The sequence below is a fragment of the Biomphalaria glabrata genome, chromosome 17, assembly GCF_947242115.1.
Source record: "Biomphalaria glabrata chromosome 17, xgBioGlab47.1, whole genome shotgun sequence".
In the NCBI taxonomy this organism is placed as follows: domain Eukaryota; kingdom Metazoa; phylum Mollusca; class Gastropoda; family Planorbidae; genus Biomphalaria; species Biomphalaria glabrata.
This window is the reverse complement of record NC_074727.1, coordinates 18,684,969-18,700,803: the sequence shown is the minus strand read 5'-3', so window position 1 is coordinate 18,700,803 and position 15,835 is coordinate 18,684,969. Positions and strand designations below refer to the sequence as shown.

Sequence of the window (15,835 nt, the reverse complement as noted above, 5' to 3'; positions counted from 1 at the left end):
CTTCAACAGTTATTAACAATGAATGTGCACTGGAGCTCACTCACTGGCGCCTTACATCGCCGTGTAATCCAGGACTCTTAAAATGTCATTTCCGTGACGTCACCGTTCTGAAATGTCAGTACCAGCTATAGCTGTTGAGACGCAGTAGGTAATTGGCCTGACCACTCTGCCATTAGGTGGTAACGATTTTCATTTGTGACAATGTGTTGGCATATAATAGAGCACACTACCCGTTCCATCCAAGCAAATGGTTTCGTCTGATTTCTTGTGTAAACATAAAAACGTCTCGTCACTGCACTCATCCTTATATATAATCTTCGGAGTCATTGGCATCATTACCTATTATAGTTCCTGATGAATAGTTACTGGTGTTCAGCTTTTAATCTCATTGTTGAAAAGTATATTTTTAAAAAGTTGTAAGATGTAGAACGATTTAAAGTCATTTGAATTTACTTAAAATATAGGCTACTGCTTTCACCATACAATAATTAGGCCTACGCATGGTTCCGTCTTCCATCTCTCCTTCCTAAGCCATTCAACTCCTTTTACCCACTCATTGGCATCGATACTACTACAACACATAACAGATTTATACATTAATTAATATATAGCCTACTATGGGACTATTCGTAGTTTGTTGGTCCAGGGCAGGCCTCATGTGATCGGAGGCCCAAAACAAGGGGAAATAAAAATGAAACTGGGTGCATGAATATCAAACAAGAACATTAAGCAAAAAAAAAAAATAATTTCTAGCCAAGTTCGCTAGGTACGTGAATGCTTTATCTTTGTAAGCTTTTTTATTTGGAGATGGTGACCAAAAAAAAAAGCTATAGACAGCGAACAAGCATTGGCCTCAGCTCTGAAAGAAAAGCGTGCCAAACGAAAAAGTAAGCCTACTGGTTCCTCTACCATCAAAGAGAATGCTACCCTAACCTACGTTATATATGGACGGAAATATTTCTTGAGAAGAGCTCTATGCTAGTCGCATGAAAAAGTTCTCCGTGAGTTGAACCATAGTCAATTTAGCAATTCAAGCTAGTCTCACTAAAGTATATACAAGATGTGAGAAACTTTATTTTAAAAAATGTTTGAAAAAAAAAAAGCTAATCTAAGGGGGAAAACTGCAAAATCACTGCTATATATCTCAGTACTGCAGGAATAAGGTCCTTTTTTCAATGTAAAACAAAATTACCACTAGTTGATTAATGTATTGTCATCGACTATGAATAATAATTGTGCGAAATTTCAATTTGATCCAAGAATAGGAAGTGGGAGAAAAAACGTGTACCGTGCTAAAATTGAACCAAACGGTAGGCCCATTAGATATTTAGGGCTTTTGGCTCTTCGGCACAATTTAGACATGTCGTGCCCATAATCCCCTTTATAGCCCAAGAGCTAAATGTTATACAGTTTAGTTATTAAAAAATGGATTGATATAGGCTTTATAAAAAGTGACCGCCTTTGTGCTACTAGACTTGTCAGAACGCCTCCCCCCCCCCAAAAAAAAAAAAAAAGAGAACCACGGAACTTCTAGATCTATATGAAGCATGTGTTTCAAATAAATTGTACACATCATAAACATTTTAAGTTGCATCCTTAGTGTAGGTGTCGCCAAAATGATTCCCCATCCAATGTAGACCTACCAGTGAAGTAAAAGACATTACATTATCAAAGCGGGGTTTAATCTCAACATTTTTGTAAACCCTTGGTCTACGTTAGTTACTCGTATGGGTGCTTCGCCAACCTACAGTAGGCTAACAATTTCAGCGCGGGGGAGTAGGCTATAAATGTGTGCGTGAGTTTATCGCGTGTATGTGTGCGTGGTCATGTGAAGACTAATCACACTTTCCCTCCTCGCGGTCAATAGATCATTAAGAAGAGTATTACGACCAGGTCCGTGCATTTAGCTAACTGGTCCGCCTTCTCTTGGCGAAATTAACACACATAAGGTAAGACGTCTTTTTAAAAATTCTTTATAGGCTACTCTGGTAATACATACATAACTAAAGATATATCGACTTACAAATCAGCTCCTCTTTTAATAAGTCATTCAAAGGTTTAAATTAGTACTATGCACTAAAGGTAGTTACATTAACGGCAAAATCAAGTTCCCTTTTCAGACCTTGCGACGTGAAGGTCATCTGTTTCTGTGGCCCAAGGTTAAGGAGGGTGTCATGTGGCCAGCACAACGACCAACCACATTTGCTTTTCCTCAATGTCAGGTACCCATTAGAGCTGGGTGGAAGGGAAGATAACTCATGATTTCTTTTACTACACTACACTTGTACACCACACTATTACACTACACTACTATGATTAAAAATAAAGAAGAAGGAGGATTTTTTTTTTCTCTTTGCCTAAAGTTCTTATTACCGAATTTTACTGTCTTGACAGTGATTCATATTTTTGTACTCCGCCCAATTTAGGTAGAAGAGAATGGGTTTTCACACACACAAATCTTTACCATTTACAATGCTCGATACAAAGGTTAAGAAATCAATGTAAGATGCTTGTTTAAGTCTTAGCTCGCCATTGTGATTTACAGATCTATTACTTAAAATAAAATCTCTCCTCATTTCACGTGTAGGCTCGTAGGCCTACTATTCAATGTAAAATATGTACAATTTCAGTAGGAGGTCGATATGTTTTTATGGTTGGCAGTGTCATTTTTTAAATTTATTTTTGTTTGTTTGTAAGTAGCCACCTAAGAAACGGTTTATTTATTGATTCGCGAATAAAACGTGTTTGTTTTATTGGTGACAATATGCAAATGAAAACATCCCGATTCTTTTTATATCATTAGGACATAAAACATAGCCTATCTGGGCAACCACTAATTAGATTTCGATCTGTTACACACACACTAGGCCTGTTTAGTCAACTGTAGGCCCTACTTCTTTCTTTGTTGGTCTCTTCTTTGTTTTCTGTTCTTGCTGACAACAAATAGTAAAAACACAGGAGATATAATTGTTAACAGGTGGATCAGTTCCCAGCTGAATCACTAGAGTCGTGGTCTTAAAAACAACAACACAGTTTTAAGTTGGTAGCACATCTAACAAAACAAAACTGCGCGCACTGGTAGGCCTAGAAGGTCTGGTAGACTATCTGGACTTATGGTAGATTATTAGGCTAAAAAAAAAGAAAGGCAAAACATTTCATTGAAATAAACTTTATTACCGTTTTGGACCCCATAAAGTCCCAGGGCCTTAGTCTAATTGTTTCTCACAGTGGTCAAGAATGATGCGTACGCGGTACTACACTACAAAAATGGCCATTTCAGTGAAATTTCTGACCCGCATGGTGAGTTGGCTCTGTACGGAGACAGAGCGACTCTTCAAAAAACTGCTGCCTTCCTTGTCTGTGTTGTCAGAGAATAGCGTTCTCAACGCGGCGCCTCTGTGCTGTAAGACTTACACGGAATGATTCAAAGGCTCTTTGCCCGGCTGTGATCAGACCGTTCTGGACTAGGGGCACAGTCTAACACATCACTAGATCATCATATAGTATCATCACAGTCGCGAATTAAAATTTGACGACGCGCTCTACCCTTAGCTTTCATTTGATAAATGTATTTCTGACTTAAAGGAATCGTTTCTCAAATCGAATAAATTAGAAGACCGGTTAGTGTAATGAAAGGTGACCCAACCCAGGCCAACCCTGCTTTAAGAGTAGGCCTACATTCTAACATCATTCTCCAATATAGGCCTATGCGTGCTTGAGGAGATGGCTGTTTAATAACAAATGTTTCTGCCTCTAAACAAGGAGTAGATTATCGAACATGAACAAGCTTGTTTCTCTCTCTCTTTCCATCTTCCGTTGAGATGTCCAAAAAGGTTTGAGATAGGCCTAAATCCCTTTTATGAACCTTTCATCCGGGAAAGGAAGGATTGGCACTTCACCGACCTTTCTGTCATCAACTAGATTTTACTAGATGATCATTTAATCACATCCGTTTGTTCATGAGTCACGGTACCTTAAGCCAACGCAATGGTTTTCCCCGACCCATGCGAGCCCGGAGGCCGAGCCCTATAGAGGACACTTCATATTCCTATAATTTACCATTGCGTTCCGTGGGAGGGCCATCACCACCCGTATGACTCCCGCTGGGGAACGGTGCAATAGATGCGGACTGGTTAGTAAACTTTTCTCACATCCCCACTACGTGCAAGTACACTCGCTAGAGCATACAATAGTAGCTCACTGGGAGCCATGTTTGCTCTCGTCCTTGGCCTTTCCGCCTCCCCGGGCGGACGTTTCCACGGAGGCGCCACGCTGAGGCGACGGAGCTTTACCTCCGCTCGCTCTCTCTGTAATAACTTTCTCCTCATATCCCTGACTGTCTCTCTCTGCAATAACTTTCTCTCCCCCCCCCCCCCCCAGCACTGACACTCTCTCTGTCTCTCTCTCTCTCTAATTTGGTAACAAGTACGGTACTTAGAAAAAAAATAAAACGTAATATATATATATATATATATATATATATATATATATATATATATATATATATATATATATATATATATATATATATATATATATATATATATATATATATATATATATATATATATATGGGGGATAACCCAAGAATTGCTCAACTTGGTTACTATATTTATAATGTCCCTTTGTTTATTTCGATAATTTTTTTAACTTAAGCAAAATAAGTTGGCCTATATGATAGAGTTAGTGAACAGTTGTTGAGATTGAGAACACACGAATTGTTAACAAAAATTATTTGACCTATTGAAAAGTCAGTTCCTGGCTTTAATAATTTGTGTTTATAGTCTTCATCTATTTACTTTCGCTTGATTATACAAATTATCACAGGTTGTACATTCCTCATGCCTGATGATGATGCGTGTATGTAGAATCAACCCAGGCTAATAGAGAGACCAAGGCCTTTGACCTTGTTAGCAGAAGCGGTCTGTTTGCTGTACTAGAGAGAATCGGCTGCCCAAATAAGTAAAGAAAATTAGTGTCAGCTTTTCACGAAAATATGCAGGGCACCGTTCAGTTTGAAAGTTCTTCCTCCAGGCCATTCTCCATTAAGAGCGGTGTAAAACAAGGATGTGTACTGGCCCCTACACTATTTGGCATCTTCTTCTCAGTCGTACTATCCAGTGTTTTTAAATCCCTGGAAGACGGAATATACATCCATAGCAGATCCGATGGAAGGCTCTTTAACCTGGCACGTCTTAAAGCCAAAACGAAAAGGCGTCGTATCTTGATAAGGGAGCTGCTGTTTGCCGATGACGCGGCACTCGTATCTCACTCACAAGGAGGTCTACAGAAGCTAGCGAACGCCTTAGCAACTGCTTGTCAAGAGTTTAGCCTTACTATAAGTCTCTCCAAGACCGAAATCCTGGCACAAGACGTCGCAGAAATACCTATAATACAAATTGGGAACCACACCCTTTCAGTGGTGCAGGAATTTACCTACTTGGGTTCAACAATTGTCAGTAACCTAGACTTAGACATCGAGCTGACAAAAAGGATAGGAAAAGCTACCACAGCATTGGCAAAACTCTCCAAGCGCGTCTGGGAAAATGGTAAATTGACCACAGCGACCAAAATCCTAGTCTACAACGCCTGTGTTGTGAGCACTCTCCTTTATGGCAGTGAAAGCTGGTCAACATACATGTACCAAGAGCACAGATTGAATAGTTTCCACTTGCGCTGCCTGAGACGCATAATGGGCATCTCTTGGAGGGACCATGTCTCCAATCAGGAAGTTTTAAGATTGGCCAATATGAACAGCACGTATGCTCTCCTGACACAAAGAAGATTACGCTGGCTCGGACATGTCACCCGCATGCCAGATGGTAGAATCCCGAAAAATATCTTATATGCTGAGCTTGTGGAAGGAGTAAGACCCAAGGGCCGCCCAAGACTAACATATAGAGATGTCTGCAAGCGAGACATGAGAGCCTCAGGCATCAGCGAAAGTATGTGGGAAAACATAGCCAAAGACCGGAGTGCATGGAGACAGACTGTGCGTGCTGGGACAACCCTTGCTGTGAACAAAAGAATTGAAGCGGCTTTAATCAAGAGGGATAAAAAGAAAGCTGCCCTGTCTGCTAGCCCTAAATCAGAGGCATACACATGTACGAATTGTGGCAAAGTCTGCCGTTCTAGAATTGGCTTGATTAGCCACACCAGATTCTGCCCCTTCTCAAGATTAAGCCAAAACCAGTGACTCATTTGGGCGCATCCATTGCCTTTCGAGACAAAAGGAGCCATATATATATATATATATATATATATATATATATATATATATATATATATATATATATATATGGGGGATAACCCAAGAATTGCTCAACTTGGTTACTATATTTATAATGTCCCTTTGTTTATTTCGATAATTTTTTTAACTTAAGCAAAATAAGTTGGCCTATATGATAGAGTTAGTGAACAGTTGTTGAGATTGAGAACACACGAACTGTTAACAAAAATCATTTGACCTATAGAAAAGTCAGTTCCTGGCTTTAATAATTTTCACTTTATAGTCTTCATCTATTTACTTTCGCTTGATTATACAAATTATCACAGGTTGACCCAGGTTGTACATTCCTCATGCCTGATGATGATGCTTGTATGTAGAATCAACCCAGGCTAATAGAGAGACGCATTGGCTCGGGATTGCAAAATGGCTGACAGGCTAACGGTTGACATCCTCCAATCACTTTCACCGTTCAACTCGGACGGCACAGACATAGTGACGAAAGCGTCTCGCGATCTTCTTTTGGACTGCATCAGAAGCGAGACGAGACTTAGGGATGTCTTCTTCCCAAACTTTGAAGCGCCAGAAGCTGCCAAGCTAGTCGATTTTGGATCTTTTCCCATCTCGACCCTGGCGACGCTGTACATAGCAGAGGCTATCGCCAAGCTTCAGGACCCTTACAATTTTCACCATACAATCAATAAGGACAGAGTAGAGGACAAGCTAGACGAGATTTATCAAAGTCTGCAATGGAAAAAATTAGGTAAGCAGAAGTATTAGGTAACAAGCAAAATATAAAAAAAATCCTTTTTAAAAAACAAAAAAAACAACAAAACAAAACAAAGCTTATTTAAAAGGGTAGAATTCCGCCCTTAACACTATATCTATCAATAATGTAGACATACAAGCAAGTTATTTTTCTTATTCGATATCAAACAAAATATTAATTACCAATAATTAATTGACTAATTTGTTTGTTTTTTTTGTTGATTCATGATTTGTTAGGTACATTAAATAATTTTTTAAATCAACTTGATCCGATAGTATATGTTAACAATTATTTAAGGGGACTAAACCTGACAAATTTAGCCATATATGTGAATACTTAAAGATTAGTTTCCCTTGTTGGTATCAGACAAAATAATTAATAATTACCAGTAATTAATTGACTGATTTTTTTTTTATTGATTCATGTCTTGTCTATGCCAATGAATAATTGTGCGAAGTTTCAACTTGATCCGATAATGGATGTGGGATAAACAGCCTGTACACTTTTTACCAGAAAGAAAGACAGATAGACAGAGTGAATTGATGTAAGTTTTGCAAAAATAACAAGATTAGCCGAAATGCATGTTTTAGAGATGGCTTCTCAATCTAGCAATTAAGCCTTGCCTTTGAACCAATGCATTCTTTAAAAAATGTATTTGATATTTTCTCAGCATAGCTCTCAAAGTTATTGATCTTGGAAAAAAATAGCCCTATTTAAATGTAGGCTAATTAATAAAATTATTTTTATTTAAAAGCAGGGCCTACACTTTTGTATTTGACAATATAGTAAAAGTGTTTTTTTTTTTTTTTTGCAAATCTGGAATTATTGTTAAAGCCAGTAAGGAGATAAAAGAAAAATAATACAACGAAGACAAATATCATTTAGTTACCTACTAATTAGTGGAAACAATTTTAACTTAAATTTTTTTTATTTGAAAAGGGGTAATGCCTGATTACAAGAAATTATTTATAATTGTCAACCAGTATCACTATAAACAATCATTGGTCTATTAGCAGGACCGTTCTTGAATAATTGGAGGCCCTGAGCGAAGTAAATTTGGTGTACCCGATAATATATATAAAAACAAACAGTGGAAAAATAAAATTAGGCAATTTATTTAAAACCTAGTGTACTATAACAATAATTCTAGATATAGGTTTGAGGATAAAGTGGATTTTGTAAGGTAGTATATGAAAGAAAAGGCTGCAAAAGTGTTTATTGGTTTATTGTTTAGATTTTATCTTCTCCAATTTATATCAGGGAAATTGAATGTTGTTTGCAGCATTTTAATAGTAGCCTCAATCTATTGATAGTTTCAAAAGTTTAGTCTGAAGAATTTGTATTCTTTTTTTAATGTATAGAGTCTAAGTGTCGAATATACTTTTTTTTTATTTAACCTCTTGTCTCTCTCCTCTTGTGGCAGACATTGAGCCTAATGATTTGTTATTAATACAGACCTAAAGAGTATCTACCCGGTAGTCTATTTATTTGAAGCCGTTGAATAACAAGTTTTATACATGCAAAAAGATGAGGATTATTTCTTGTGTCGTTTTATTAAACTTCTATAAAATTAAAAAGATTACATTGTTAAGAACGTCAATCGACAGTGACAAATAGACCAGAGGACAGAGATTTAAAGAGAGATAATAAAATAAAATAAGCCTAGAATAAATAGATCGAGAAGCATTTTACTTAATTATAGGCCTTTAAACACTGCCAATTATGTATATACTGCAAGATTTCTCTACCTTTTCTGTATAAAATAGGGGTGCACCGGATAGTCCCTCCGGCTCCGGCTTCTGCCGAATATCCGGCATTTTTTTACTATCCGGTGCTATTCGGCTCCGGTCGGATATCACTACCGGATAGTAAACCGGATAGTAAAAAATACACCTATTTAATATGCATAAAGTGGACCTCGTTCCATTACTGTCTGTTATAGAATGTATTAATGCTTATACGAAAACAAAATAATGTGCTTAAAAATAGAGCCATTATGAATATGCACCAAACTTTGTTTATTATAAAGACAAGGCGTGTTAATAACTTAATATAAATAGAGATGAAACTTTACATCATAAATGCGCTTTACATACAGAGCAGCAATGGCTGGCACTTTTTTTCAATTTGTCTTGACCTTTGAGTAAGTTAGTTAACATGTTAAAATGCTACATTCCTTGACTACGTCATGCTGACCAGACGTCTGTCTAGCTCCAGAGGTAGAGATGAACAACTCCCACCCCCTTTTATTTGTTTAGTCCATCACATTGAGTTTTTTATGGGTGGGTAACCACAAGTTAAATACGATGGACGTAGGTTTAATGTCAGCGTATTGACACTCTCTAGTGGTCACACCTTTCGAGGGAACTGAGTTTGTTTACTTAGTAGTTAATCTTTATTAGGGGGGGGGGGGGCTGGACTACAAGAGCCACACCTCTAATGTAACCAGGTATATTTCTAGATGAACAACTCCCTTCCCCTTTTATTTGTTTAGCCCATCACATTGAGTTCATTGATTGACAGGTGACCCCAAGTCAGATACGATGGACGTAAGCACTCTCTAGAGGTCACACGAGGGAACTAGATTTGTTATTGGGGGGGGGGACTAGACTTTACATTATAAATTCGTATTACATACGTAGCAGCGATGTCTGGCACATTTTAAAAGCTTGTCTTGACCTTTGAGTGGTCTTGTAAACACGTAATATTCCTTAACTACGTCACGCTGATAATCTGTCTAGATGTGCGAGTATATCTCCAGAGGTAGAGATGAGCACCCCCACCTCCTTTTGTTTGTTTAGTCCATAACATTGAGTTCACGGATAGGCAGCTGACCACATTAAGCCAGATGTCAACGTGTTGACACTTTCTAGAGGTCACATCTTATGAGGGAACTGAGTTTGTTTACTTGGAGTAGAATTTTTATTAGGGGCGGGACTACAAGCCAAATCTCTATAAGGTTAATCTGGTATGAGTTTGTTTATTATGAGATAGGTTGTCAATCAAGGGTCTGGTCCACAAACCAAATTGTTAAGACATATTGACACTGTCTAGAGGTCACTAGATGATGACACTAAGTTTGTTTACTTGGAGAGAAATGTCAATTAGGGCGCTGAACTACAGGACACATCCCTACGTGTATTTTGTTACACAAGCCACGGGTATAAAAGTGGCTTGCAAGGGCATTTAGTAAATTAAATAGTAATAATAATGGCTGATAAAAAGTCATCACTTATATGGCGTTACTTTAATGTCAAAACAATGGACTACTCTAAAGCAGTTTGCAATGCTTGTAAAATAGTAATGTCACGTGGTAAACCAGGCAAACCTAAAGACTTCTCAACCACCACTATGATTAGTCATCTACGCTCGAAACACCCAGACTTATTCAACGAAATGACTGCATTGAAATCAGCATCAAGTAATATCACTGCCTGTGCCAGTACGTCTACGAGCTCCAGTGATTCGTCAAGCCTCACACACAAGCAGCAACCAGGGATTAAAGAGATCTTAGACAAAGCTAAATTGTGGGATATTAATAGTGATAATGCTAAACGCATTCACTTGGCCATAGCAAAGATGATTGCAACTGACATGGAACCTTACCAAGTAGTTGAGAAGCCTGTATTTTTTGGACTTTTACAAGTACTGGAGAAAAGATACACTGTGCCTAGTCGCAAATATTTTATAGAACGTGTTATTCCAGATATCTACGACAATATTTCCTCAAAGCTTCGTGAAATGCTATCTGATGCTAAAAGCATCGCTTTCTCAACGGACACTTGGACAGCTGATAATACCACCGAATCATATTTTGGTTTAACTGCCCATTGGTTGAATGAGTCATTTGACCGAAGCAGCTATGTTTTGCATTGTACAAAATTTAATGGCCAGCATACGGCTGCAAATTTGCTGTACTTAAGATATTTACTAAGCCATTATCTGTATTAGATACAAACCAGAAGCGGTTTGTGGCCTTTAAAACACGAGCCTAATGACAAGTTGATGGTGTCAAATACATGAACACAAACATCTACCCACTATACAACTTAGATTGTACTTAAGAAAGATTTACGCTATAAAACCAAGAGTGAACTTTACCTTTGAAAGATTTACATTAGTTACATATATGTTCATATATTCTGCATGAGTTATCCCACATTCTACTTTACAATACATACGCACACACCATCTCATGTTACAAAGATTAGTTTATGATAAGCATATCTGTAAAAAAAAATGCTGTTCATTTTAATTTATCAATCAGTGATAGAGTTTAAAGTAAGAAAGTAAATAACAAAATAATATGAATATAGGTATGTTATATAGAAGATTTGCAAAAACTTCAGTAAAACGAGCTGTTTGAGTCATGTAGGTATCCGGCTCCGGCTCCGGCCGAATATCTAATTGTACTATCCGGTTATATCCGGCTCCGGCCGGATATCAAAAAGTACTATCCGGTGCACCCCTAGTATAAAACCAAATTAATAAATTACCATGAATTAATTTATTAATTGGTTACTTTTTTCATCGATTCCTGTGTTGTCATCGACAATGAATAATTGTCCAAAGTTTCCACTTGATCCGAGTATAGTGGAAAAAATAACGTAAACAAGAGTTGTGTAAGACAGACAGACAAATATATAGTTGATATTAGCTTTGTAATAAAAGTACAATGGCCAAAGCCTCTTCTTTTGCTCTTGAGACCAAACGGATTCATTAATGGAATGATACCTACCTGAACTCATCTCTTTGTGTGTCTTAAGTAGCCTATATATGTAACATTAGCCTTTATAAAAAAAATTTAGAATGCGTATTACATTAAATATTTTATAACAAAAGAGCCTATGTTGTTGATATCAAGGGTTTCAGGTGTACTCTCTGGTGTATCCCGATGTTGTCAAAGACGCCAAGACTAACGTGACTCTGCGAGATTTTATGGATTCAGGAGGGTGAGCACATTAAGAGTTTCCTTACAGTTAACTTTGCAGCTGTCATAATGGACCAAGAATACTTGTAAAGTGGCATGGAATCGAATTAGGTTCGCCTAAATAGATTATGTTAAAGCTCTAATCTCAAGAGAGCCTCCGTGAGTGTTCGCTAAAGGTCAACCATCGCCCTATTATAACCATTAACTTGACCAATAGGATGGATTTTTATACCCACAGGAATGAGAGATACCTCTTCACTTATCCCTCTCTCCTAATTTAAGGCCTCCCATCATTATCCGTTATTGCGTTCTTGTTGTTGTGTTGTTAGCCTGGGTTCCACCATCCCAGAGAGGCCGGATGTCGAGCCCACGAGAAGTTTCATCTTGTTTCTGTAATGAGCAACAAGACATGCCCGCTGACCAGCCAACTTGAAAATAAAATTATGCTAATACCTGTATCTTCATTTTTATCTTTTATCATACCGATATTGCTTGGCTGTAGTTAACAGCATGTCTAAAAGATGTAGGATACTAAAATCATACTAATCTAGTAGCCTACTTAAAACACATGATTGTGAAAGGCCTCACTCACCAATCGTAAACAAACACCATTTAGCCTCGTTATTCTCTATCTCTTCTTTACAAATTAAATGAAATACACAATGGCTATCACGTGATATGTTTTTTTCTTGTTTTTTCAATATTATCACGTGGCTAAATGTTGTTTGTTTACGATTGGTGAATGAAGTCCATTGCATAGCCTATGGCCCCATACGCCACTCGAAGTAGGTCTGGGGTAGTAATAAGTAAACTAACATCCTAAAGTTACTAGTCAAATAAATCGCATGTTTTGTAAACTATTTAATATGTATATAATAACTCTGCTCTTCAGGTCAAAGTGGGCTGACCACTTGGTAAAACGTATGCAAGAGCCATCGTGGACCAAAAGTATGCAGAGAAAGATCGTTAAAGGCAAATGCTCAGAGGATATCTACAACAGAGACATGAACGCTGTGTTCGTCAAGCTCCATCTGCTGGACCCACAATCCGTTATAGCTGCTTACCACTTCCTGTTGAATCAAAGAGGTTTTGTTATATTCTTTTCATCTTGGTTTTAGCGCTTTCCGAGAAGGCTTGAAACTGTAGCACGATAAGCAAAACAGACGCTAGTAAAACAGTTTAAAAAAAAATCGTTTTCCTTCTATGAGAAATGATTGTTGAATTATTTATCCCAGATCACGTTTTCTTGAAATTTTGTCCATGTCGGATTTCAGAGTTTTCTAAATGAAAATAGTATACCATGAAAAGATTGATTTTCTTGAACTGTACCTAAAATATTTATCACGCTCATATATTTGTACTCAACGCCAATACTGCAGTCTGTCCAATAAAACTCATTATTTTTACCAAATCGTATTCAATATGTACTTTATGGGCGTATCTTTCTAAATGAATGTTCATAATATGTAGTCCATTTTTTTCAAGAGTCTTTTGTACCCTACAATAGGTAATTTTTAAAGTTCGTTTAATGAGACACAACTTACTTGATAGCCTAGGGGTCTGGAAGAGCCCTCTTGAACCTCACCCCTCCCCAGCCACGATCATGGAATTCGGTAACTAGTTGTTATTATTATTATCCTTCGGAGGGGGATTGAATTCAAAACCGCCCCCTTGAAATTGGTGATAGTAGTTTGCTTTAGTTTTTTTTTTCTCTGGCTGTTGCTTGAATTGTAGTAGATCTACTATAATCAATGAAGCCCAGCGACTGGTAAAAATGCAGGTCATTGTAGGCTATGTATTTTATTTTGATGTATGTGTGTGTGTAGAAGGTACGGGTATTATATGATTATATATCTTATAACATACAGAATGGATGCCACAATCTTTAGAATCACATTGACTCATTGTATTGAAATCACAAACTGCCTTTATGTAACTAACAAAGTTTTACATACTTTATGTAGCTAACAAAACTGTTCGATTCTTGTCCTTTCAAACAGCGTTGCCGGTTGTCAACTTGGAGCTTGCCACTCGCAACTATCTCGGCGGACCTCTGGGCTGGACATTGGTTCAGAAGGACGTTACCCGCGCAGAGCATAAACCTAGCTCCCCCGTGTACATAAGTAAACTGAGCCTCAACTCGGAAGTCGACGTACATCACGGCATTGAGGTGGACGAGTTCATTGTGACGGAGTGTAGGAATCTTGGCTTGTGGTCTGGGTCCAGGCCTGACAACTATAAGGCCATGAAATCTCAAGAGAGATGCAGGCTAATGTAAATATGTTACAGGTGCCTTTTTTTTTTCTTTGTACATACAATATAAGTATTGACTGTAAAACTGATGTTTTTTTTAAAATTAGGACTCACAAGCCTACACATGCTCTAGACAAGTTTTAAAAGAGAGTTGTAGTTCTTGCTAAAAAAAAAAAGGTTTGTTTGACTAAGAATATCACAACTTTATGAAATGGTGGCGCTGTTGTTTTTCTAGGTAAATTTTTTTTTTGCCATGGTAAATAAAATAAAACATAGAGACTATTATGTAACTTTACCTCCCATCACTACAAGAAAGGCTGTGAATTTGATTGTCAAAGTGGTGATGTAAAAATATGTCATTGCTTGTGTTAATTATAAATTATCTAATTATGAAACCTATGACTTTACATTTTTCTATGATGAAATGATGGAAAGGATACAAAAAAATCGAAATTGTCCATTGTCACACTACAATGTCTTGTCAACACTTCATCCCCACATTAATAGCATCTGATACATTTCCCCAACACTTTCTTAGGTTTCACGTCCCGAGACATGACGTTAAACTGCGCTCCTCTTTCCTTAGCACTTTTGGAGCTCAAAAGTGCCCTACTTCTTTTCTATCATTGTGTCTGCCTCCTCTTTTCCTAAGTCTGCCTTCATTGATCATCACACTGTCTCCTTAACTTTAAATTCTCACTACGTCCTAGACCAGTCCGTTTGCCGTGGACTGCGACGGGTAAGGGGGGATAAAGAGATCCTGGTGTTTGAGTGGTGGCTATCTGAGGATAAACCACAACAACACAATACTTTGGCTCCAAGTTCCCCTAGACCTGAGACCCAGATGGCCCGCTCTGGGTCAACCGGCTGGTCATGCCGAGCTACCAGCATAGGTCGTCGACCTATGCTGGAGGGCGGTGGCTGGAGGGTCAATCAGGGAGCTGCTGTATCGGACACATGTCCGATGTAGCAGCTGACTGAGTATAGCACCTGTGTAGCCCTGGCGGGCTCATTCTGGACATCCGAATGGCCCGTCCCCTTGTTGGACTCGATGGCGGGTGGGGAGCACAGGTGCCGAATTAACCAAAATATATATGGACAAAAAAACACACACAAAACTACTTGCCCCAGACCTATGTCTGGGCAAGAAACGACGAATTGACGATAAAAAAGAGGAGGTCCCAAAAAGTTGTGCCACCTGGCCATCATTTCTGGTGGTTAGATGCACAGAGGAGGGAAAAAGCCTGACCAAGTTGAGCCCTTTTATTATCTATAAGGGACTCAAGTCAGTAGTGGGAGAGCCCAAGAGTGTGTCTAAGCTACACAAAACAATGGAACTCCTTGTAGAAGTAGACAGCAAGACACACTCTGATGGGCTTTTAAGATGCAGAAGACTCTGTGATCTCCAAGTGGAAGTCATGCCACACAAGAGTCTGAACACCAGCAGAGGTGTAATCAGCTCTAGGGACCTACTGGAATGTTCCGAGAAGGAAATAGTGGAGGGCATTGAAGGAGTCACCCATGCCCGGCGCATTACCAGGCGCAGGGAGGGTGAGGAGGTCAAAACCGCCACTATTATCCTCACATTCGGAACTAGGACACCGCCAGAGTATGTGAAGGCAGGATACCTACGAGTTCCAGTGAGGCCCTACATACC

General features: G+C 38.4%; 1 protein-coding gene across 4 annotated transcripts in view; it reads left to right on the top strand.

Moving 5' to 3' along the window:
• The first annotated feature begins 1,598 nt into the window (after positions 1-1,598).
• LOC106058736 (uncharacterized) overlaps positions 1,599-15,835 on the top strand; it is a 37,275-nt gene continuing 23,038 nt past the window's right edge. The window contains exons 1-5 of one of the 4 annotated variants that reach the window (XR_008775523.1): positions 1,599-1,949; positions 6,566-6,989; positions 11,860-11,947; positions 12,818-13,011; positions 13,926-14,716. Coding sequence is in view for 1 of the 4 variants with exons in the window: in XM_056015027.1 (XP_055871002.1) it covers positions 6,653-6,989; positions 11,860-11,947; positions 12,818-13,011; positions 13,926-14,203 (897 nt within the window). In the remaining 3 variants the exon portion in view is untranslated. Of the gene's footprint in view, positions 1,950-4,730; positions 4,828-6,555; positions 6,990-11,859; positions 11,948-12,817; positions 13,012-13,925; positions 14,717-15,835 lie in introns of those variants that run through there. The other 3 variants (XR_008775522.1, XM_056015027.1, XR_008775524.1) reach the window with 3 other exon arrangements.